This window comes from Aquarana catesbeiana, linkage group LG02, assembly GCF_042186555.1.
Source record: "Aquarana catesbeiana isolate 2022-GZ linkage group LG02, ASM4218655v1, whole genome shotgun sequence".
Classification (NCBI taxonomy): domain Eukaryota; kingdom Metazoa; phylum Chordata; class Amphibia; order Anura; family Ranidae; genus Aquarana; species Aquarana catesbeiana.
Genome location: NC_133325.1, coordinates 104711223 through 104738120, shown reverse-complemented (window position 1 = coordinate 104738120; position 26898 = coordinate 104711223). Strand labels below are relative to the sequence as shown.

Here is a 26898-nt window from a genome sequence, read left to right as displayed (position 1 = left end):
GATCTGGAGGGCCAAGGCACGAGGCCTGAGCAGTAGAGATGCAAAAAGAGCCAGGAAGCTGAAAACTGTTCTTTTCTGTGGTGATGGAGGAAACTCCCTGTGTTTAAAGCTATTCGTTTGTGAACTTTCTTTCTTCTTTTAAATAAAAGTAGGCAGAAAAAGACCTAAAAAGCACATCTGTAAGAGACTGGACTCACTGCTATGCACTACCATCGAGTTAAACAACCCCCAACTTGTCCCAATGGTTTTAAAGCCTAAACATTTGTTATATTAATGCATTCCTTGCATTAAGATAAAACATGTTCAGGCATCAGTATTCCCCTCAACCCGACCCCTCATTTGATCCAGTTCTGTGCCTATCTGCAGCTCTTCTCTCCCCTAACTTCTTGGTCTCACAGGCTCTGCTAAGGCAGTGGTTGCCATTGGCTCCCACTGCTGTCAATCAAAGCCAGTAACAAGGGGGCGGGGTGGAGTCTCGCTGCGCCTATGGACACAGACAGCAAGGCTCCGAAATGAGCTTGCACAAGTGCCCCCATAGAAAGCGGCTTTCCTGAAAAAAAGGGAACTGAGAAAAGGAGGTTCAGGGCCACTCTGTGCAATTCCATTGCACAGACATGGTAAGTATAAACCGTTTGTTATTTTTAAAAAAACAAGCATTTACAATTACTTTAAAAAGGTTGCCTAGGTTATCAACCCATATAAAGCATACCGTAAATAACATTAAATAAAGAGCATTGCACACGTGACTGTGCTCTTCTAGTTCTTGATAGCAACTTTGGATGGGCATAGACAATGTCGGGATCATCACTTCTTACTACAATCCTTGTCACTCATTGCTGCAGATGATAAAGCTGTATGCTCAGAGAGCGTTGCACTAAATAACAGGCCTTTATGTGGCAAGAAGGTTAAGTGTCTGACACTGTCTCTTCAGTAGTGATAACACTGAACCACTGGGAGAGGAGGCAGCATCAGTCCAGCAGCTGCAACCAAGAAGAAAAGGTGACAGGTCTGTGGATATTTCCAAAGTGATATTACAGCAGTTACCCTTACTCAGGAAATGGCTTATAGACCATTTTAGTAGCAAGGTTAACTGGTATAAATAAAGATTTAGGTAAGTAGATGATGGTTAAAATTAGAGATTTCACAGTCACATAGTTGAGTTGTTAATTTTGTCTGAACTTGCAATTTAAGATTTCCTGCTATTAATTGTAATATCAGCATAATCCTGAATGGAACCTTAAAATTAAAAAAAATAATAATAAAATTTCAAGCAGACCGGTTGTATAGAAGTCGTTTAGATCAACTTCTGTACTATCACAGTGCCCATGCATGGATCAAAATTGGGCTGGTCCCTGCTTAAGGGTGGCTTAGCGTATAACTTAGTAATTCCAGAGAAACTTTATGGTCGCATTAGTGCTGGATTAATTTGCAAATTAACAAGTAAATTAAAGATTTTGCATTTTTTAGTTAGGGTTTTTAGAAAGTAATGTATTTTTCAGTGATGCCCAGGATAGTATTCATTTTCCTCTACAATACATTCCATTTTTTTAATTTAGTTAATTTGCTAGTTTTAAACTCATTAGCAGTTTGAGGTTAAATTTCCAGCCTATAACTACATCACAATATATGCTCTTACCTTATATCACCTAAATTCTATGAACAAGGAAGCATGACCACTCACATTAACACAATTGCATCAGGAGGCAATAGACCACTTTGCATGACCTTGATTGAGGTTAGAGGAACATCTCGCCTCCTGAGCCACTGAGAAGACTCAGAAGCCAATTCAAACCACTGTTATCAACAATAATGTTGGTTTTGGCTTATCTTTTAATTTGGTTTTCAAACTAAATCCTTTATCTAGAAAAACATTTATAATAATTGTATTATAATTACAATTATAATTATAATAACCATTTACGGTGATAAGAAAACACAGAAGTCAGTTAATTCCTTTTTTGTTATTACCCTTACAGTATGTGAAGTCCTTAAGGTAGATAAAAAAAAATCACTGTATACTTTGGGGAATGTTTTACTGGTCTCATTCACTCATGGAATCCAGTCTGATTACTGCTGAATTACTCATGAAACATTAATAAAGGCTTGTGTTCAATGCTAACGTGGTTATATTCTGACCTCAGTGATGTCACAGAGGACAGGAGCAGTAAGTAGTCCCTGATAACATTACCTTAATGCTAGCTTCATCAATCATAATCTAGCAGTGAAGAGAAAGCTTTCACAGATGTGCATCTGCAGCCTTACTCAGCCTCTCAATCCCTGCAGACCTGAATTGATGCTGATAGCCAAAAATAGAACGCACACAAAGACAAACTAGCCCAGTTTATTCCAATTATGGGCCAAAATAAAGGGATATCTGTTTATCGTGTTCTAGACTATTTAATGGATAGTAAGCTAGAAGCAATGTTTGCAAAATATATCACTTGTGACATAATGAGTTATTTGGAAGTGAAACACCAGCTCCTGTCCATGGTATTTTATTCAAATTGCTTATAGAGTGAAGGCATCTCCGTAAAACATTATTAATTCATATGAGAATTTAGTGTAGTTATAGTTTCATATCTCCTAGATTGTAAGCTCTAGTGAGCAGGGCTCTCTGATTCCTCTTGTACCAAATTGTAATGTTAAGCACTGCGCAAACTGTTATGTATAAACAAACTGGCGCTATATAAATTCTGTATAATATTAATAATAATAATATCATGGAGAAAATAAACCTTTTTCATAAAGGGAAAAAAACATAGCTAAAGTCACAAAAATTTGGTTTGAACCAATCACATAAGCACATTTTTTAAAACCCATCTTTCTGTGTCTATAGATAACTTTTATTTTTTAGACGAAAGACAAATTATGATTCAAAACCTTCTGATAGACCCCAGAATTTTCAAAACACTTACACACGGTCGGACATTGATCGGACATTCCGACAACAAAATCCTAGGATTTTTTCCGATGGATGTTGGCTCAAACTTGTCATAAATACACACGGTCACACAAAGTTGAGCGCGATGACGTAAAACACGTACGTTGGGACTATAAACAGGGCAGTAGCCAATAGCTTTCCTCTCTTAATTTATTCTGAGCATGCGTGGCACTTTGTGCGTCGGATTTGTGTACACACGATCGGAATTTCCGACAACGGATTTTGTTGTCAGAAAATTTTATAGCCTGCTCTCAAACTTTGTGTGTCAGAAATTCCGATGGAAAATGTGTGATGGAGCCCACACACGGTCGGAATTTCCAACAACAAGGTCCTATCACACATTTTCCGTTGTAAAATTCGACCGTGTGTACAGGGCATTAGACAGTAATTACTTCTTTTTAAATAAAAAACATAAAAAAATGGTTCCAATAGGCAAATTACTAAAATGCAGTGCAAAGCAATTAAAATTGTTCATGTTCCTGGAAAAAATTGCAAGATTGAACCAAACATTTGACTAGTTTCTATGGACATATTCTCCAACCTTAACATCACAACAGGATTCAGTAGTGATTGCGGGATCAGAGAACGGCATCGGACACTCCCAGAAATGTTGAATGCCGAAGACACCAAATGAAGGCTGGTAGGGGGAGGTAGGAGAATATGTTATTAGATTAGGTATTTTAGGGCAGGACTATTGGGTGGTTTCTAATGTTGTGAGTTTGTAGAAATTGCTAAAAAATTGTCCATGTGTAGAGCAAGCATAAGGACATGGATGTCTTTTTAACGGTTTTAAAGCATAAAGTAAACTTCAGCTAAATGTAGGTTTGCTTTTATGTCTTTTTTTTCTGCAAGATTGTTATCATTATCTTTTCTTTTCTGTTTGAAAGTATCATCAAGCCTTAGAGTGGAGAAGGGACCCTGTCTAGTTTTTACTGTCCTCCAGAGCTTCATTAGAGAGATTTTCCTTTTCTTTCTTTCAATGCTTTTTACCTAAAAGGGAGTGAGTGAAAATCTGAAATAGGGACACAGAAATAAAAATCATTTATAATTATAATGATTGCAACAGCAGAAGAGCCAACACTTAGGGATAAGAGAAAGTAGAGCTGAAAACTATGGCAAGGAGAACACACCATTGGTAATTCCAACAATACCGGAAATAATTCTGATCTTACTTGATCTTACTTGATCTTACTAGGGCAGTAAACATATGGTTACCCTGATTTGCAGCAGTATAACTAGACTACAAGTAAAACTTGTATTAGCAGTTGTTTTCTAGCATGCCCTGCAATTTAGTGTCTATATGCAACTAATCATTGAAGGAAAATATCTGAAATGGCTGAGACCGAGAAAAACAATATGAAACACAATCCCCTCTAGCCACATAGACCTCTGCCGCCTTATGTGCATAATTAGATATAACCAGTACTTTCCCCCGCTTACATGAATCTTTAAAACTGAGCAAGATAAAGGCTAAAATTCCCTGAATACATTAAAGGCGCATCCTCATGCTGACAACACCTATTTTATTGTAAATGGAAGCTACCAAATCTGTTTACTTTGATGAAAGAAACATTTGTGATGAGTTTTTTTTTTTTTTTTTTGCCAATATGAAAATGACTGTTCTTTTATTGTTTTTGAATAAACCGCTTTCTAGATAAACTGAGGAGAATTAGGACATTCCTATCATTTACAGGAGCTCTAAAAGAAATAGCACCTGAAACTCGCAATTTCTGAGGTTTAACGCTTAAAGATTGTTTTGAACCAAGCACTTCACCTCAACCTGGGGCTTATTTAAAGGATAAGTTTACCTTTGGGAACACGTTATATGTTCCTCCTGAGTTTAGGGTGTTCCTGCACCTGCAGCCTCTCTCCTCTCACCACCCCCCTTCCAATTGTGACAGCGGGCTGGGGATCTTCTCCACACACCCGCTGTCACAATTTAAAAAGAACGCAGCCATGTGCGCCTCCGCCCACATGGCCGCATCATTCACAGAGTTCTGTGAATGAATAAACCAGTAGTACCAACATCCTTTGTGGCTGACAGCTTGTAGTTCTCAATAATATACTAGGGTGTTGGTGAGCGCTCTAGTATTAAATTGATTCTTCCCGTCATTCAGTAATTGGCTACCAGTACAAGGTATGGGCAGACAGCTACACAGACAGTCTGCAGGTGACGCGGGTGCTTTACAGTCCCCTAAACAAAAAAACATAAACAAATGCACATTTTTTACCTGCGAAAGATGTGCATTTATATATATATATATATATATATATATATATATATATATATTAGAAAGGTGAACTTATCCTTTAATTCTGTTGTACCATTGTACCGCTCCCTGACAGTTTGGTCCTACACAGACACAAATTCACTTCTACCTTCTATTTTTTGCTTTTGCCTGTCCTGCTGTATAACCTGTCCTGCATAGTTATCTTAAAAGAGGAGGGGGAACCAGCCAAGTGGGAAAAGCATTTTATGGGAAGCAGGATGGACAGGGTAGAGTCCCACATTTGCTGATGATTTTTTTGTTGACCAAAACCAAAAAATTGAATATGATGGCCATGGGCTGTTCTACCATGACTGGTTTAATTATAAAATTAAAACCTGACATTGGATCCCTCTGCTGCGTAGCTAGTTTATAACTTGTTAATTTATGTTCACCGTTTCATTTGCTTTTCAGGCTCTGGAGAGCGAATTTGTATCTTGTCAGCTACATCAGTGGATAGATCTGATATTTGGCTACAAGCAGCGAGGTCCAGAAGCAGTGCGCGCCCTAAATGTTTTCCATTATTTGACCTACGAAGGTTCCGTGAACTTGGAGAGCGTCACAGATGCTGTATTACGAGAGGTATGTGTCTGATGAAAAAAATTCTCATCCTTGCTTTGATATAAAGCTGGAAAAAGACTGGACAATGTACATGGGTAGTCGTCATTATAAGTCATAAAATGAATTTCAAGATGTTTTGACAATGAAAAACACCCGTAACACTGGTATTACTTGAAATCTGATCCTGCCAGACCCTAAAAAATCTAAAATCTAAAAGAAATCTGTCCGCTGATCCCTGCTGTGCTGGTCGATGGCTTATCCATGTCCCCTCCGCTTATGCAGAATAGACACAGACACAGCCCACTCTCCTCTATGGATGGTCGGATGTAAACGGACCACCTGTCTATTTACACTGACGGCCCTCCGATACACTAGACCGATAGGGAACGGATCCCCATCCATCTGTTTTTAGCAGATAGTATCAGATGTCAGCGGATGACAACAGACACCCGCCGCTTCATAGAGGGAAATGGATGGTCCAATTGGGTCTGCCTAAAAAACTGACGGACGGGCGGACTGTTAAAAAAGGGCCTAAGGCATGAAAAGGGGCCTGAGGCTAACTCCAGTCTTTTATGCTTTCTTAGTGTGTGCAACTTTTCCTGACAAATCTAGTAAATAAGACTGTAAAGGAGTACTTGGCCTGTCATTCACTGGATCATCACTGTGATTGCTTTTCTAAAACCTCTCCTATTAGAACTACTAGAGCTGCTATTTTCAAAGAAAATGTAGCTTATTGTGAGTTTAGTGAGTTTAATGCAACCAATTAGGAGGCAAACTAATACCATCTTTTCCATAACGCTTTAAAACTTTTACACTATTTTCCAGTTGCATCCCGGTGGAAAGATCTGTGGATTTGGGTGAAAGTTGTGTGTATCTTGTGTGGAAACATTTATAAATAGAGCCCTAAGTCTTTCAGCCTATATAGAAAGCAATTTACTACCAAAAACGAAATTACTACCAGTGTATGAGGTATACACCATGTTAACGTAATAGTTTTCCCATGAACGTTTCTTGGATCGTATCTAGACTTAACATCTATGGAAAAGAATAGGGGAACTACTTTCCTTAAACTGATGACGAGTTCTTTAAAATAAAATTGTTTTAAAATATTGCTGTACAAATATAAAAAAAGGAATCTTAGTCTGGTGTAAAGCAATCCTGGTAGTAATTAATCCTATGGCTTTGTGCAAGCTGCAGTGAACCTACCATGAGCTGGTCTCTAGAAGGCATTGAGCAGGCAACGGCAGACCCCACCCACATGTATCCAGAAATAGACAGTCAGGCACTATGGCTAGCACAAATGTCAATTAAAAAATTGACTTTTGTCAAGGTAGGTGGTGCCAACTGGGCTACCCACATCTCAATTGCAGCTGATTCAGCAGGAATCATCTGAAATTCAAGCCGTGTATGGCCGGGTTTATTATGGAAGCAGCAGGCAGGGAGAATGAAACCTCAGCTTAAAGGTCTTGCAATGCATCATTCAGATCACTGAAGGTATGAAGTTGTTAATATAGTGTTATTAAGACAACACAGGTCTGCCTTAAGCCAGACTCATTTTTATTATTTATTTATGCACTTATCCTTTAAAGAAAAACACAGTACTCTATTTATGAGCAATGTAAGTCATTTACAAAAACGCTCAAGGTCCTTACAAGCTTTCACTGTGCTTGAGGCATCTATATATATGCAATTTTCAGCATCCTAAAACAATTGTCTTCAATACCTTTACATTGCATAGACACTTATTATGTACACAGCCTCTGCTTTGATTTGAAATATTCATGCACTTGTATTATGACACTTTCACCCTCCGTTGTCAGCACATTTTTTTCATTGTGAAACTCATTTTATTTTCCATATTTATATTCACTATCTTCCATGGGGGATAGAGAGAGAGTATAAAGACGAACAGTGGATAGGATTTGTGGGTGAATAAAGCAGACAATAAATGTAAACTTTAGCAAAAGGTAGAAAACAAACACACCAAATTGACCAAACCTTGCAAGATTGAGATAGAGCTGATAAAAAAAAATCCAGTGAATTGACATGCTCCTTGGATTCTTTGACAATTGGCTGCAGTGCCAGGGGCACGTTGTATATTTTACAAATATTCATGGACCAAAAAATAATCAGCTTTATAAATGATTAAAATTTAAGCAAATTGATACATTTTACTTTGTTGTAATCAGCATGATATGATTCATAAGAACAGAGAAAGAACTTTTAGTAAAACAAAGCAAAAAAAAAAATTCCAAGCAAAGTTGAGCCCATCAGTGTCCCCCTTAAATTGGGGTCCCCGTCCCTTCACTCCTCATTTTTACAGTGTGGCTCGACCTGCCCTTGAGACTGGATGGGGGAGATTTTGCTTTTTGGACAAAAAAAGAGACTGTAGGCTGACCTGAAGACCTGTGAGAGACGACACTGACCCTAGCTGAGGGCTGGATAAAATCTTGCACCGGGTCGTTTGGAGACCCCGATTTAAATAGACCTAAAAAAGTGTGGTTTGGTGCCTCTCATATATCATCATGAACAATGCAGAACCAGCAGTCCTGCATTGCATGTGTGAAAATTTAGGAAAAGCATAAGAGCACGCCAGCTAAAGGGAAAGTGCAGAGGGAAGGAATAATGTGTGTAATTCAGCCTTCTCCCCCTAGACCCATGGTGCCCAACCTGCAGTCCTTTGGCACTTGGAGCCTCCGCAGACTAAGTATAAAAAAGAGGAAAGTGTTGGGACTTTGAATGAGGTGCGTCACGAACGGTGGATAATAGGTATCACATATGAATCTAATAGATTCGTGCATACAAAAGAAAAAGATGATATTAATACAAACAAGTATTTTATTAAATAGCCTTATTGGCGAGTAGTAAAATTTTAATACACATCATGGTTACAGCAATCCATATGGTAAAACATTTACATGGTAGTATAATAGAACCATACCACACTAACGTGGGCATGTGGGGTTAAAAACTGGTGATGAGGGGTCACAATTATTACAATGTATGTTCATGATGGACAAAAATGGTTACGACACAAATCTAAACGCATAACTTTAACAGAAAGATTGCATCCTATAGTGCTTGATGCATTTCGTGGGATTTCACTTCCTCAGGAGAAGGTGCAACCAGCGTATCTACACAGAATATATAGACAACAATGGAATTGGATAATAAACAGAAAATACAAATATTTAAAGAGACCAAATTAGAATAGTACTCTTCATAACTTGAACTCACAATTCAGCTTAAAGCGGAGTTCCACTCATATTTTCATCTTTCCATGAATCGCCTCAATCCTGCAATTTGTAACAACATCGGGTGTTTTTTTGTTTTTTTCTTAAAAAAATAAGAAATAATAATTTATGGCTGGAACTCCACTTTAAATATTTGTCGCATGGTGCTGAGTGCCATCTGGGGGCATCTACACTGGGAACTGTGGGAGTAACCCATCAAGGTATGGCAAAATTGCGAGGACTGCAGGAGAAGTGGAGCTCTTCATAGTGGGATACATAATGGCAAAGCTAACAATCCATAAGAGATTCTATGAAAAATATTTATAATCTGTATCAGTATTAAATGTATATCTATTACTTAGTAGCATGTAATGTGTGATTGCTAGTTAGACCCCAAAAGTAGGAGAAAAAGAGAAGCCAGCCCCTAATTAGAGTGCAAATTGTGTGTCACAATACAAATGTGACTTTATAGTGAAACTGAAATTTTACATATACATTTAAAATGCAAGATGGGGAGAGAGTGGATAAGGATCGGTTTGTGTAAAAAATATGTGGTTTTCAAATATCGAGAAAAAAAGCGATAAAAGAAGAGGGGGGGGGGACTATAGTGAAAGATAAAAGACCATACTGGGAGTAGCCCTGTAGGGGTCTTGTAGAAGTGAGTGCTAATGAGAGTGAAAAGAATGTTGAGTGAGTGAATGAATTGGAATGAACATAAGCTAAATTACCTAGCGTTACTTGTTTTGATGATGAGTGTGATACAAAATGTCCCCACGGGAATTACAAAGTGAGAAGTCCAGTCCTCTATAGCAGAGGTCTCCAAACTATGGCCCTCCAGTTGTTCAGGTACTACAATTCCTATCATGCCTCGTTATGTCTGTGTATGTCAGAGTTTTACAATGCCTCATGGGATGTGTAGTTCCGCAACAGCTGGAGGGCCGTAGTTTGGAGATCCCTGCTCTAGAGGATGATATAAATACCCCCTCATCGTTGATCAAGGTACCTCCCAATGCCACGCTCGCGCTCACCATGGGGGAATGTATCATCACCTGGTCAGCTCATGCCGTCCCAGTGTTTGGCGCCATAAAGCTCCCTCGTGGGGTGAGTGCCGGTGGCCAAACATGCGTTAGTGTGCTGATGCTACTGTATTAACGTCAGTCGTGGAGGGCGTGACGCCGATGCGCTGGGGTGCGCTGCCTCTAGGGATGGAGACAAATGGTGTCTTGTGCCTCATTTAGAGTCCCAAACCCTTTTCTCTACTGCAGACTAACTTGTTTGTCTTTTTCTCTAGGTGCTTACTCAAGCCAGTAATGGAACAATATGTTTTTTTTTTTTGTTTTTTTTAAATAACAATCTTGTTACCGTGCTCTCAATTCCCTTTTCTGTTTTTTATGTTTTGTTTTTCTTTTTGTTTTGTTTTTTGTATGTGGTATTTTATGATGGATATTGCACAGAGATTTTTTTTTTTTTTAACAAGTAACATACCGTTTTAATGGGACTTTAGAGAGCATGGGTGTGGTAGCATTGATTTTTAAGGGAACTCCAGGAGCAGTGACCTCTTGTAGTCTCATGTAATGTGTAATGTTACGCTTGAAGCATGTCCCCAGTCACCACCAACTCATGTAGCATGTTTGTAGTCTCTGACCATCTCCTGCAGCATTTCTATAGTCTCTGACTCTGTCTTGCATGTCTGCTGTCTTTGACAACTTTCTGTAGCAGTGCATTCACTATTTATTATGTGCGGCCCATTGGTGATTTCAAGGGGCATTCTTGGGACCCCCTATATCACAATATGAACTATCATTGCCCTAGACTGAGCATAACCCCTTTCTGTGTGTTGTGTGTGGGCTTGTCATGCTATTTTTTTTGCTAACTAAACTTGATTTATTGTCCTAATCAAACTTAAAACATATGCCTAGGTCAGTGATGGTGAACCTTGGCACCCCTGATGTTTTGAAACTACATTTACCATGATGCTCATGCACTCTGCGGTATAGGTGAGCATCATGGGAAATGTAGTTCCAAAACATCTGGGGTGCCAAGGTTCGCCATCACTGGCCTAGGTCCACCTTGTTTTACTGTAAAATCCCCTTTTTGGTGCCAGTAATAGCGTCAATCAAATTAAATTTTCTGGAAAGGATTAGAAACAAATTACAATATCTAGTTATAGGTCACTTTAATCAATGCAGTCAAATGCTACAAATACATCTATGGTTATGTTTGCTGTAGAAATGGGAGTGTGCAAAATTCTATCCACACTAAATGTGCAAAGGAGTTACTCCACATGTAAAACTGTCATGCAAGTCTTGATCCTGCCTAAAAGTAGACTATGCAAATACGACGTGAGAGTCAAAAAGAGCAACAGCTGCTAGATGAGTTGTGCTGAGATGTGGAAGACACTCTCTGCATTCTCCATTCCCCCAGATATATGCCATCTGCTGTATGTAAAACATGTAATCATTTATACATTGCCAGGCTGAGGACTTGTTATATTTCTAGTTCTGGGAGACAAACATAATGTGCAAGTGCACAGAAGCTTTGAAAAGCAATATAATTGTGAACAATGTAATCAACTTTTAATGGTTAATTATGTGCCTGAGTAAGGTTGGGCAGCATGTTATCAAAACACAGAGATTATAATACATTGCATTAGTTTTGCATTTGCTTTCCAGAGCCGGTGTGTACCACTTTCCTTACTGTAAATTCCACTCCTCATGCATTGCTGCAGTACTGGGCTGTGATTCTAGTTCTGCAGATGCTGAGGCTTGATATCTGTGTAATGTATTCAGGGCTTTACCAGCACCTTTTTCTTTTTATTCTTCCTATTCCACAGCATTGATGTGATTCCACCCAAGGAAGTGATTGTTTTGTGGCCTTTAGGCCAGGGGTCTCAAACTGGCGGCACTCCAGCTGTTGTGAAACTACAAGTCCCATCATGCCTCTGCCTGTGGGAGTCATGCTTGTAATTATCAGCCTTGCAATGCCTCATGAGACTTGTAGTTTCACAACAGCTGGAGGGCCCTCAGTTTGAGACCCCATTTTAGGCTTACATTTCCTTTCATGCTGTGGAGAGTGCAGAGTATGATGTGAATGAAGTGTAACACTTTATAATGTATGCCAGAGGATGCCCTATTTTACAGGCGATAATTGGCATGGTCATTGGGCTGTTGTCAATCGGTAAATGCAGATTTCTTTTGAGTTCTTTACGCTTACATTGGACATCAGTTTGAAAAATATCAGATGCATCTCAGCGTTCATTGATCGTGTATTTGACCTGTAATTGACCTCCTTCTGATTTGCTTTTGACCTTCTCCTAAGCTGTATAAACCTGCAATAAAGTGTTCAAAAAGAAAAAAGAAATCAAGTTCAACATCATTGTTTACTGTCACTTACCTTCTTCTAGTATTCTAGTATTATCTGACAGTACATCCCGAAAACTGGATTTAAAATCTGCTGTGCTCCTACTTCTGTTATATGAGGGTGGCTACATTCAGTCTTCATGGTTCCACTGTATGGAGTAATGTAGCCACCCTCCTCTACTCATTCCCGATGAACTACAGTATTAGGAGGTGACATAGATGTACCAGCACAGGAAACCTCCCCATTTTTAAAATGCCTATCCACATAGCACCTCTCATGAGTCTCTGTATGAATATCAGGGACACGTGCACTTTTGGATTATTAGCGCAATTAATAATGAGTATTGTAGTTTGAGTAGAGCGTCACACATGATTGCAATATACTTGCACTGCACATACTCAACTAGCAGGGGTGGGGGCAGTAAAAACATATGGCTAATCCCCCCCCCCAAATCTATCCCTCTTAACCACTATATCTCCTGAAGATTTTAGCCCCTTCATGGCCTGGGCATTTTTTGCTATTCAGCACTACGCTACGTTAACTGCAGTCATTCAATACTGTACCTATCTTATAATTTTTTCAAACAAATAGAGCTTTCTTTTGGGGGGTATTTGATCACCACTGGGTTTTATATTTTTTATTATAAAAACCCCAACATTTTGAAAAAAAAAACAATATTTTCTATTTTCTGTTATAAAACATGTCCATAAAAAAATTATTTATAAATTTAGGCCAAAATGTATTCTGCTACATGTTTTGGTAAAAAAAATGCCAATAAGTGTATATTAATTAGTTCGGGCGAAAGTTATAGCGTCTATAAATGGTATATATACTGTACTTTCTGCAGCTATAGACGCTATACTGTAATGGCGGTGATCAGCGACTTATAATGGGACTGTGATAGCACCAGATTGCCCACCACCCTAACAGACACTATCTAGGAAGGTCACTCACTGACAATGCTAGTGACACTAATACAGTGATCGGTACTAAGGACACTTGCTGGGAAGGGATTAACATCTGGGGCAATCAAGGGGTTAACTGTGTGCCTAACAAGTGTAAAGTGTGCTGTAACGGAGCCAGATCACTGCTGCTATGCACACAGAGTTCTGTGTGTTTGTAAACACCAAACTCTGCATGTGATTGGACACAGCCAATCAGCTGATTGCAGTCAAAATCATTGGCAGAATTCTGCTGCCAAACCCGTGCTGTGTCCAATTACAGCACGGGTCCGCAGAGGGTTGAACCCAAAAGAAAGGCCATCACGTACATGTATGTGATTGTTCCTGTATCTGCCACTAGCTCGCAGTGTATTTACTGTGAGCAGTTGGAAGGTAGTTAGCTGCAAACGCAGCAGACAGGTGTATATTTGCCACAGTCAAAAGCTTTGCCTTGTGACGTGGCAGAAATTATCCCTGCTGTCACGTTTGCCCTGAAGTACTGCCTGCCAAACACGACCCATTCACCTGAATGGGGCATGTGCTGCTGCTACCCCACAAACCTGCATTCAGTTGCGGCATGGTGGTGTGGGTTTTTAGAAAAGAAAGCCTACAAAAGAAAATGAATAAGGCCATCATATCTAGGAATTGGTAAGCTGCAACATAATAAATATTTGCTTTTAGGTTTAATACTGCTTTAAACTGCTTTTGCAATCAGATTGACTTATTGGGGAAAGAAGCAATTCTAATCAAAAAGCCCATCAACACAGGCCCCAACCCTGATACACTGGACATTGGCCTTTGAGCGCCATCATGGTAAAAACAGCCCGTTGCTCGCTACATGTGACCAAATCTGAGCAAAGTAAGTTGACTCGACCCGTGAATGCTTAGTTGGCTTTAGGTTTAGCTTTTAACCTTGTACAGTCCGTAGTCTTATCTGGCGAGGGCTCACTAAATACTAGCTGCTTTGTTGGTTAAGATCTTTTAGGGCGGCCATGCACGGTGCAAATTTCTTTCCTGCAACCATGGGTTTGCAGAAAAAAAAATTTGCACGACTCCCCCATCAACACGGACAGTGCTGACAGGGGAATCCCTCCTACCGAGCCATTGTCTGTTCCCGGCGGGGAAGCTGTCCCTGCTGGGAAAAGACAATGATTATTGCTAACGGCTATAGCAGTTGCTAGCGGTATTCGTAAGAGAATATGGCGTACAGGTTGTACCCAAGTTAATTGATCGATCAACTTGGTACATTAAGCCTGCCCATTAACGGTTCGAATTTCGGACAGTTCAGCGGGAGATTCGAACTGTGCATGACTGCCTAATTTTTTACGTACTTGAACAGTAGCCAGGAAAAGTAGTTACCAACACCCAATGCTGTTCAAGTAATAATGCTTTACAGTGACCGTAACTCATCACAGGAGTCATAGGTGAAAGGCTGAAGTGCATTCAAAGTTCACAGCTTCAGAGGTTAACACTTGGGAAATTACCGCTTGTTGATGTGTGCACTCAGGCCATTATGGAGTCCATGTAATAGACACCTTCAATTTGATCATATGCCTTCTTTGCCTCATCACGTATTAACATTAACGAAATATGCAGCATTCTAGATATTCAAAGCAGAATTTCTCACACCCATTTTCGAGTCAATGAAATGTCTCCATACAGGTGTGTAGTGAGTATTGGCTTTCTGTTTAATGAAACACATACACCGAAGCCAATGTTACACCGTGAAGAGGAGCTCCAGGCTATTGATTCATTCTTTCTTGACAGGTGAAATCATGGCTGCTCCACTAAGCACAGCAATTATAGCATTAAAATATCAGAAGGTCAGAGGAACAGATAATATTCTTCCTAGTGTCAGATTAAAAATTGACACTCTTTGACAGCATGGGATCTCTGGCTGAGAACATTATGACAGCTTAACTCATATTGCTGTTGTAAAGCTGTAATTTATAATGAACTTTACAATGACTGTCTGCTCCTGTGGTGAAACATGACAGAACACTCTGGATACAAAGCCTGTATCTCTTTCTAATATGTAAACATCAATTATGTGGAGTATTAGATATTATTTGGAATTGTCTTTACCACAAAAGGGACATCATAATCCTGTCACATTTCCTCTGGGCATATCTATTGTGTATTTGTAAAGAATGCAGTTCCAGCCCATTAGGCTGCACTCTTCATTTCACTGTTGGCTCGTGTCTGGTGTAACTGGTTTACAACAGAATACCGCCTTCGCTTTTTCTTCTGGCGATCTCTTGTAAGTATTAGATCTGTTTTGACTTCTATATGGATGTCCTTGACATTTTCAGAAATTGACCTATTTTTAAAGTCTATATAGACCCAATCACTAAAATATTTAACATTAATTACATTTCAAAATACCTTTTTAATAGTTTAGAACCAGCAGCCTTCACCAAAATAATACCTGCTGATCATGCCATAAAGGTCCTTTTTCTGACACCTTTAATCCTGTCTCCTAATGGGGACTGCAAACGACCAAGTTAACACAAATTGCGCTTGCTTGGTCCACTGTCCTCACCATCAGGAAACATGCCCTGCTGAATAGCATGCAGCCATTGCTGGAGTGAATGCATGTAGACATGCAGGTACTACAAAGAGCCTGCCGGAGATCCACGGTGGTAATATACAACAAGGGCTAAAAACAAATGGTAAAATAGGAAAAAATATTAGCCACAGTCTAGCTCTTCTTACACCCCCGCCGCAGCCCAGCTCTCTGAAGGGACAGAGCAGAGATCTGGTGGCTGACATTAACACAAAAGTTCTAAATTTCATTGCTGTGCTTTATAAATACGCAGTGTTTTGTTTTTTCATTATTACTGACTGGCTAAATCAGATATTCCCAAAAAACACTACTGAAGCTTTTTTAACTGGCCAGTCAACGTTCTGTTTTAACAATCAGCTGACCTGTGGTATATGCCACAGTCATGTGATCATTGCCAACCCTGCTAAACTTGTCCACATAAGTCATGCTCATCCTATATCTCTGCATACCTTTAAGATGGGCATATATGGGTCATTTTTTTTCAATTAGAAAGCTGATCGAAAATACTGAACAGGTTCCCCCATTCATACGAACGAGGTGGAATCTTCCTTTACTGTCTTATTGTATACTGACAGCAGGGACTGTTGGCTGCTGCGCTGATTCAACACACATTTTCCAACAAGCCATAGATTGATCAAAATTAATCTAGTCCCTGCTGAACCAGTTAAATTTCAATCCATCTTTGAACAGCTTTAATGTTTTCATAGTTCTCTATTTAGTAAAACTTTGTTTCTGTGATTAAAGAAGAGCCTATCTTCTCCTAGAATCCAGCTAGCTATGCCTCTAAGGTGTGCTGGTCATCACATTGTAATAGTTTAGGCTGACGGATAGGGGGTGATTTACTAAAACTGGTGCAGCTGTGCATAGTAACCAATCCGCTTCTAACTTCAGCTTCAGTTGAATTTAAGGATAAGTTCACTGTTTCAAAAAATAAATAAATACATAAATACACACCATTTTGCAGGAAAAAGGTGCATTAACCCCCCCTATGCCATTCAAGGTTAAACTGCTTTCCATGCAGCTTCATTGAGTCGCCCCGTGTCTTCTTGAGTGACCGTCCTGACCCATTTGTTTCAATACTTCAAATTACCAACCCAAGTCAACCTTTTATACAAGGACTTTGTATCCATCTGTGACTCAAGAGCGTGTTTAACACTGCAAAAGGTATATCAGACAGACTTACTCAATCTCTCCTCCCCTGGTGAACTCACAAGAGGATAATGCGTTCAGAGAGTCAGGCTGTGAAAAGCACAGCATTGTCAATGTTTGTGGGAACAGCTGATGGTGCTATTGTGCAGAAACTGATCAATCAAATAAATGTCTATAGAAGAATGAGCTTATCGGGGCTGATTACTTCAGATTGCAAGGGAATAATTAATGAAAATTGGATTATTGGTGAGCGCTATGGCTGCTGTACACACAAATACCCTTCATTTAAGTGCTTGTTTTTGACATTGGGGTCCCTAAATTGCAGTATCGTGGTCTGAACAGAAATTATTACCTTACATACTTTCAGTGTTATTACTAATATTAAAGTGGGCCTTGCACCTAAAAAGCAAGGTCCAGCAGCAACTAGGTGAGGGTGATGTTGTTGTCCTTCTGGTGTTATCTGGGGAAAGTGGAGTAGCCCATATCTTACTGAAAAGACCATCTCAGCACTGTGCTGCTGCGTCTTTAAGTACTCGTTGGCAGGAAGAAATCATTGTCCACACTACAGAAGCTGCAGGGTGAGTATATTAAACTTTTTTCCGCCTACAGGTGTTTTTCAAATGTTGTTTAGCAAGGAAATGAGGACCACGTTTAAAAAGCAGACTTTGTATTGAGTGGAAGGTGCACTTTACTGCCTAAAATCATAGATGTAAATTAACCCTTAGGTTAAATCACAACTAAATCCTTCTATCCTTTATAGCCAAGGAAACTGCCATTTTAGCCTCTGTTTGATCTGCAGTTGCCATGGTGCTGAACATGTGATCATGACCCAGCCATTTGACAACTTGACAGTTCACTTGAGAGCAAAAGCAACTATGACCGTTCTCATTCACAGCATGCCTTGAATGTGACTGTTTTGGGATATGGTTAAATCAATGGGTTTAGTTCCACTTTAAGATTGCCTTGCTGCTTGTAATATTAAGCATCTTAATACAGGAGTGTACAGAACATATGCTGTACTCCTATATTCTATTGTGTGATTTAATGCAACTGTTACTCTTTCTTATTTTTTTTTATTCAAGATTCCTGAAGCATATTTTAAAAGAAACCCCTATACTTTCCTTCTTACTGGGGAGTTTGTGAAGGTATCTTTACACAAGATAATGGTGTGGACACATATTATTATAATTAACTTGTACACTTGTGTGTTGCAAGAGTTTGGAGAGATTTCTGCGGCCTTTAGCTGCATGTCACCACAGGTTAACATTCACCGATAACCTAGATCCTCTGGTAAAATGGTTATTTGGTTAAGTGAAGCATGCTCGAGAGAAAGCAAAGCTTGTCTACAACAATACTAACACTTGGCTGAGTCTGCAGCCCGAGAGAAGAGCACCGGTGAATTTTCTGGACTTCTTTCATGGCTGACTTGGGATGTGCTTGCATTGTCAAGGAGTGTGTTGACCTATCTCTTTGATGCATATTGATTATGACAATCACTCCTCTCTCCCTGCAGGCCATGGAGGCACAGATACAGAATTTTGGACAGACGCCATCTCAGTTGCTTATTGAGCCACATCCGCCTCGAAGCTCAGCCATGCACCTGGTGAGATATAACGGCTTGCTGGGAAATTCGTTTCTCTCTCAGCACAAAAATCAGATCTGTCTGCAAAATTAAATTAAATGTTTGTGTGAGTGGAAGAACACATACACACATTTATATATATATATATATATATATATATATATATATATATATACACACACATATATTCAGACATTTTGACAGGATTTAGCTATATTTGTAAAACTAAAAAATACAAACATAAATGTCTTTAGTTGTATGTACAATACATTCTTGACTATTATAGCATGTAGAAACTAACTAAGCTTGGACATTTTAAAGACTGGAGGAAAAAAAAGGAATGCATTTCTCCTGGCATTTGTTTTAATATTATTTATTATTACATGTATTTATATAGTGCCAGCAATTTACGCAACACTTTACGTATATATTGTACATTCCCATCCAGTCTCTGACCTCAAGGTGCTTACAGTCTGTAAACATGGGCCGAAAATTGTCCAAAATCGATCAGTTCTGCAGGAACCGCCCGCCTTTCGGGCCATATGTACAGCTGTCTGTTCTACAGTCTCATGACGCTCAAAAGGGCATGCTGGAAAACCAGCATCCAACCAGCACTGACAGCCAATGGCTGCTCAGTGTGTTCTGTCAGGGGAAGGGGGGCAGTCCCCCTATCAGAATACAATAGCACAGTGGGGGAGATCGCTGCACTAACATCGCTTGTTTTAGTATAGCGATCTCAGGTTTTTTTCCGTTCATCCCAATGGGTTGAGCAGAAAAAAAACTTTTAGTGTGCACCCAGCTTAAGATCCTTAACTTGTATTCCTACATACACATACTTGAACCAATTTACACAGGAGACAATTAACCTACCAGCATGTCTTTGGAGCATGGGACGAAAGTAGTTGGGATTTAAACCAATGACCCTAGTACTGCTAGACGGAAGTGCTAATCGCTTAGCCACTGTGCTGCCCCAACATAATGGTTGACTGGTAACCAGTCAGATTACAGCTGTTAATTTTCTAGTACCAATATACAATTTCAAACTAGGAAATATTTTTTTTGGTGCATTACATGTACGTTATACATGCCATCAGAGATACAGAACCATGTAGGGGTGTGCAGTTTAATATTTTTATACCTGTTTACTCTTATAACCGTAATTACCTGGTAAGTCCTCTTAGTTTACTGCTTTGGGGTCTGGACTCTGGAGTCCTTAGCTGGGCAAGGTAAAGTAATTGAAGTAATTGAGTTTCTACATTGTCTTTATATCTACATATGTTTCCTGTAGGCACTTATGTTTCCTCTCAAAATACTGATGGGAATTTCACTACTGACCAATTTTGCTATCTAGCATACATTTTTTAAAAGCATTGCTCAGTATATGAACTTGAAATCTTCTAGAGGGCATGGATTCTATGCTACTAAGGATTCTGTATATGCATAGTATGTCAGTGCTATATAAAATAGAGGAAAAATTTGGGTAACAGACATTTCAGATCTGTCAATCTGAGTGGGGTTTGAGCAGATTATTGTCCACGATTTTGATCTTAAAAGGTTTTGTAGTTATACAGGTTTTGTGGTTATGCTGCAATATATAGCTTTTTCTTGTTACGTCACAAAATCAATTTTTTCACTTTCGATAAGATATGAGTAGATGTTTTAAAGGCTCTTTCCTTTACAGCACTTTCCTAACGTTGGTCTTTGTTTGCTTCTCTTCCTTCTCTTGTACAACAGTGTTTCCTTCCACAGAGTCCCCTCATGTTTAAGGATCAGATGCAGCAGGATGTCATTATGGTGCTGAAATTTCCTTCCAACTCTCCAGTCACCCACGTTGCAGCAAACACCCTTCCCCATCTCACCATCCCTGCAGTGGTGACTGTCACATGCAGCCGAATGTTTGCAGTGAATAGGTGGCACAACACTGTTGGTATGTCTTAATCTGCCTCACTGTGTGTTAGTTTAGAGCAGTGGTCTCCAAATTGCGGCCCTTTGCTTGTCTTTGTCCAGCCCTTGGGGCACTATTCCTTCCACTGACCTCAACGATGGGCCATAATTCTGGCCACTGACATCTACAGTGGGCTGCTATTCCTCTCACTGATACCAGAGATGGGACACTAATCCTCTCACTGACACCAATGATGGAGCACTATTCCTCTCAATGACACCAATGATGGGGCACTATTACTCCCACTAGCACCAATGATGGGACACTATTCCTCCCAATGACACCAATAATGGGACATTTGGTAACGACACCAGGACGTTTTCTATTCCTACTGGCCACAGCCCAACCCCTGTAAAGTCTGCAGGATAAAAAACTGGCCCTTTGTTTAGAAAGTTTGGAGACCCCTGGTTTAGAGCAAAGCTTTTCTTTTAACCCTGTTTTCCTAACCCCATCCTACCCTTTGTCCAATCATCTTACTTTGATCTTTGCAAATATCTTTTTTGCAACATCTGTCTTGTCAATTCGATCCATAATGTGTTACTTCAGTCACAGGACATACCTTCAGTGATGGTTAAAGTGTATGTCAGGCGAAAATAAAAAAAAGAAACATATGGAGTACATCTCTACAATACATGCATATTGCCCCGTGATTAAACGACCCAGCAAGTACAGGAAAATACCTTTTGATCTAGCAAAAATGCACCCAGCCCCCAAGTCTTCTTGCAGGCTGACACCACCCAGCAGTTTTGTGAACGGAATGTTGTCAGCGCTGCCCAGTTTTCATTTGGCAAACCACTTAGACCTACCTGTTATCTCATTTCCACAACATAAAGCTAATCATTCTGTAGTAACAAAATAAGGACTGGGAGGGATAATTACTCCCCTTGAGATAACACTGGAAGTGAGTACTAGACACAGGACAGCTCTGAATTTCTGTATGGGTATTTTTTTTTTTTGCACTAATCGGACAGATCTATCAAAACACTTTTAATGGTATATTTTACACACTAAAACGGAACAAATAAGATTATGTTTTTTATTAGGATTTACATATGCTTTAAGAGATGAGATACAATTTTAAAATGAATAAAATAGGAAGAGATAGGTGACATCACACATCACAGCAAAAGACCTCTTGGTGCAAGACCTTTCTGCCGTTTGGTCAGCAAATCTATGGCGCACTCATTAGTGAAAATGAAAACTGATTACAACCAAGTGGGGAAATCTGTCAGAGATAGGAGAAAATGAATTTGTAAAAGGAAAATTGTATTGTGTTTCTACTGCATTAGTAAAATCTTAATGTAGTAATACATACTCCACTAACTGTGACAGTTACAGCCACTTGAAATATTTGCGGTCTCAAGCGTGTGGTGTCACTTAGCATGCACTAACACAATGCCGTTTTGTGGTAGCTTATTTTCTGTTGTTAGCACTAATACTCAGGGAATTGTGCTTCCTTTGGGTCAGAGTTCTGTTTCGTCAGAGTGAGCTCCATGGTCTCTGCTCACACAGTGGGTGTCTGACATTCAGCCCTCCCCTGAGACAAATGCTCAGGACTAGAATTCAGCTACGGCTCCCCTCTTGTCAGTTCTGCTCACTCTTACCGTGTGCTGCTGAAGGTAGAAAAGAAACGCAATGCTGTAAAAGAGAGAGCACAGAAAGAATAGTTTGAGTAATGCTGATTTGTTAACATTTGTATATTTGTAGCACTGTAACTCCCACCTTGTAAAGGGTTGATTTATTATATATATAAATATGTAATCCTTCAAGCACCTTTAACAAGTGACTGTAATTTAAAGAAGTACGGCCAAAGCTTTTTTTGGCCATACTTCTATGGATCACAGGAGTGCAGTTCGTTCTGCACTCCTGTGATCCATTTTCAGCTGACAGCAAGCTGAAGCCCCCTGTCGGCTGACATCACAGAGCCAGTCTAGGCTCTGAAAAGCTCCCAATCATATGGTCGGGATCCACTCAGAAGCCTGGACCGACAGCTGGTTCAGCCTCTCAGTGATCTCCTCAAAGCCTGAGCCAACCCCTTCCGCCCCCACCAAGGCCAGCGTTCCAGTGAGCACTGGAGGGGAGAGCAGAGAGCCCCAGGGACTGACAGTCATGGCTCTCTGCTGAAAGCAGAGGGGGAGAACTGAGGGATCAATGTGTTCAATCGCTCAGTTCTTAGTGCAGAGCCAGTTAGGCATCGATGCTGCATCCACCTAGGTGAGTATAATTGTTTTGTTTTTTTTAAGCCCTCTTTTAGACCCCTTTCACCCTGTAAGAGCCTCTCCTGTCTCTTCAGTGTGAAAGCCCTGAGGGCTTTCACACTGGAGCGGTGCGCTGACGGAACGGTAAAAAAAAGTCCTGCTAGCAGCATCTTTGGAGTGGTGTGTATACCGCTCCTCCACCGCTCCTGTTCATTGAAATCAATGGGGCAGTGCGGCTATACCACCAGCAAAGCGCTGCTGCAGCATCGCTTTGTGGCTGGTTTTAACCCTTTCTCGGCCGCTAGCGGGGGTTAAAAGTGCCCCGCTAGCGGCCGAATACCTCCGCAAATACGACGGTAAAGCCGACCCCGCCCCAGTGTGAAAGGGTCCTTAAGTTTTCTCTTTTTATAGAAAAGTGTACTTTCACAGAAAGTACAATTATTCTTTCTGACTCCCTGTCCTAACTTAAAAATAAACCACCCCCACCCCAGATGTATAGGTGAACGCAGCCTTCCTTTAATGTTGTCAATCTGTGGTTGGGTGCACCTACACACTTGTGAGGGGGGTGTCAAAAATAGACATCTTTGGCAGCATCATGTCACTGCTCTCTCTTCCAATTAATACATTCCATTTGTTAGATTCCCAACACTATGTAGTGCAAAAAAACTTGATTGGCTTACATTGACATCCTTTTCTTCTTTTTTACCCAGGAGAGAAACAATTTAATAATACATTTAGGTATTTTTATTTAACACATATCTGAATTAAATGGGAGGTTTTTTTTTTTTTATATCTGTCTCTTAGTGCTGAGCAGATGTTCAGATTTATTTCTTGGAGTGGTAGTTATATACTGGAGAGCAGCAGTGAACCTTTTATCTTAACCACTTAAAGGCCAGGCCTATTTTTCAAACTTGATGTGTCCAAATGAAAATCGGGTTTTCTTGCTAGAAAATTACTTAGAACCCCAAACATTATATATATATATATATATATATATATATATATATATATACATATATAATATTTGTTTTTTTTCCAGACACACTAGAAAATAAAATGGCGGACGTTGCAATACTTTGTCACACCGTATTTGCGCAGCGGTCTTACAAGCGCAATTTTGGAAAAAAATGTTTTTTGAATATAAGAAAAAAGTAAAGTTAGCCCAATTTTTTTTTTATATTGTGAAAGATAATGTTATGCCGAGTAAATTGATACCCAACATGTCATGCTTCAAAATTGCGCCCACTCAAGGAATGGTGACAAATCTCAATAGGCGACGTTTAAAAGTTTCTACAGGTTACCTGTTTTGAGTTACAAAGGAGGTCTTTTGCTAGAATTATTGCTCTCGCTCTAATGATCGCGGCGATACCTCACACGTGTGGTTTGAACGCTGTTTACATATGCAGGCTCCACTTCCACATGCGTTCGCTTCTGTGCGCGAGCACGGCGGGACAGGGAGCTTTAAATGTAATTTTTTTTCTTATTTATTTTACTTTTTATTTTATTACACTGTCCCTTAAAAAAAAAGTTTGGATCACTTTTATTCCTATTACAAGGAATGTAAACATCCCTTGTAGAAAAAAAAAGGCATGACAGGACCTCTTTAATGTGAGATCTGGGGCCAAAAAGACCTCAGATCTCACAATTACACTTAAATGCAATAAAAATAAATAAATAAATGTCATCCAACATCACTGAGTCGAGTGGGGGCCATCATTCTCTCACTTGACACAGTGCCTCTGAGGGGAATGTATCTGATCGTCTCCGCCAATACCAATGGCTCCGGTAAGCGGCAGAGACGACTGGAAGGAGGCGAGGGGGGGGGAGCAGCGAATCCGCCGTGGAGACCACTTTTATCTTAAAGCGGATGCCCCTCGTTTAAGAAAATACCAGGGTTTTGGCAGCAGAACTTCCGGTATTTAACGTCAAAGTACTGATGTAAATGACGGCAGGCAGTCCAGAAGTGGTTAAGCACATAAAAATGGCAGTTTTTTTTTTTTTAACCACTTCCATGATTTTCTTTTTCCTAGATGTACACAGATTTACTAAGAATTGTATTAGGTCTGCAGGCATTTCAGATACATACTTGTTAGCCTGACCACACCTGAAGAAACTTCTTTATAGTCACCACAACTGTTTGTTCCATTGTGTTCTGATCTATGCACACAGATATAGTTGTCTAGTTATTTAAAAAAAAAAGTTAGACTAATTTTTGTTAAGCAGTCAGCCACTGCATTATCAGTAATCAATTTTTATTCATTTTTTCTGCAGGCTTGAGAGGAGCACCTGGCTACTCACTGGACCAAGCTCACCATCTCCCTATTGAGATGGACTCTTTGATTGGTATGTACTCAATTCTATTATTTCTTTTATACCAATCTACCTTCTTATGTTTAGAAGAAATCTTAAATATTATATTATATTAGAAATATTATGGGTGTCAGTTTAAATAAACTGCAAAGGTGAAAATGATCTTCCGAGCCAGTGATGTTATTCCATTTAGTTTTATGGTACCAGATACAGTGATAAGTTATGATGCAAGATTAAAAATGAAAGCAAATGTCTCACTAATTGATAGAACATGTTAGCAGCAGCAGCTGACTATTGACTTTGGGAGTGTCAGGTTTGAGCCTGCATGTTCCCTAGACCGAAACAAACTAGACTAGTTGTGCAAATCCTAGTAATACATAGGTGCAGTTCACTCATCACAGCCAATGCCACCGACAAGAAAACAGCTTGTATTCTCAATTACTAATGTTAACGCTTATTCTAGACTGCATTCAAAGTTTTAGGGTTCAATAACATCTTTGCATTATGCTAAAACACAACACATGGTAATGCGTGAACCACAGTGCTTTGCCGCACAATTATTCACAAACATTCACTTTGAATGGCACCCTGACATACTAATAAAGAGAACCTTTTTTTTTTCTCCCCTGCAGTGCCAGCCCATTCAAAATAATTTGACTGGCTAACGCATTGCGATAATAATGCAATGCATGCTTAACATTGCATTGCGATAATGCAATGCATAATGTACAGGGGCCCTTAGTCTACTAAATACCGAAGTTTATATTTAGTTACTAAATAGCAACTAACTAGAAATTCAGGATGGAGGCCTCACTTATTTGTGCGCGTTTGTGCGGGCACGGCAGCCAATTCAAATAGATGGGCTGCCGTGCCTGCATTTCCGCAAAAAAAGATGCATGCAGGCTGAGATGCATGGGGGTGCCATAATATTTTTTAATTCCTTTAGGTTTCATGATGTCTTTGGTTTCACAAAGCATTCAGGTGCTAAAGTTCCCAGCTATTTTTTTTTTTTAATTCATACAGAATCTGCAGCTTAAAGCGGGGTTCCACTCAAATTTTTAACTTAATCTTACCCCCTTCAGTTAATTGCATAGATGTTCAAATGCCGCACGAAAATTTTTTTTATCGCTGTAATTACCTTTATATTGTACTTTATTGTGGCACTTCCTGTCTCTCCTCCCATGGGAGTAGGCGTGTTTATTGCCTTTCCCTGGCGCCGCACTGTCTCCTGGGAGCTTAGAGTCATGCTTCCCAAGATTCAGTGCAGAAACCATGATCATGCACATGACCAGCACATGAACAGCATTCACCGCATCCAGGAAATCAATGCTTGTGGGCTTCACATGCCCACAAGCAAGATGGAAGCAGCCAGCATCACATTTTTTAACTTATTCTTCAGTACGAAAACAGACAGAGGCGGAAATATTACACCCAAACTGCGAGTATTATTTTGGGGTTAGCAAAGTGTCTCAATGACCTAAAAAAAAAAAAAAAGATTGGTCGCCAGACTCCCGCTTTAACTGAACAATTACTACAACGTTGTAACAATTACTCTATATAAAATGCTTGCTTCAATTTTTTTTCTTTAGCCAATAATTCTGGAGTAAACAAGCGTCAGATCACTGATCTTGTGGATCAAAGCATTCAGATCAATGCACACTGCTTTGTGGTCACAGCTGATAATCGCTATATCCTTATCTGTGGATTCTGGGACAAAAGCTTCAGGGTATATTCAACAGAAACAGGTAATTCTGAACTCAAATATAATATATCCAAAACCCAATGTTGAAGTACAAATGAAATCCAGCATTATGGTGAAGGAATACATTGGATGTTTGAAAGGGT

General features: G+C 39.7%; 1 protein-coding gene across 10 annotated transcripts in view; it reads left to right on the top strand.

Annotated features, from left to right (window-relative positions):
• NBEA (neurobeachin) overlaps positions 1 to 26898 on the top strand; it is a 919734-nt gene that overhangs the window by 849371 nt on the left and 43465 nt on the right. For 8 of the 10 annotated variants that reach the window (XM_073613318.1, XM_073613319.1, XM_073613326.1 and 5 more), the window contains 5 exons: positions 5623 to 5790; positions 18532 to 18621; positions 20335 to 20527; positions 25015 to 25086; positions 26643 to 26798. In XM_073613318.1, coding sequence (XP_073469419.1) covers positions 5623 to 5790; positions 18532 to 18621; positions 20335 to 20527; positions 25015 to 25086; positions 26643 to 26798 — 679 coding nt within the window. Of the gene's footprint in view, positions 1 to 5622; positions 5791 to 18100; positions 18311 to 18531; positions 18622 to 20334; positions 20528 to 25014; positions 25087 to 26642; positions 26799 to 26898 lie in introns of those variants that run through there. The other 2 variants (XM_073613325.1, XM_073613323.1) reach the window with 2 other exon arrangements.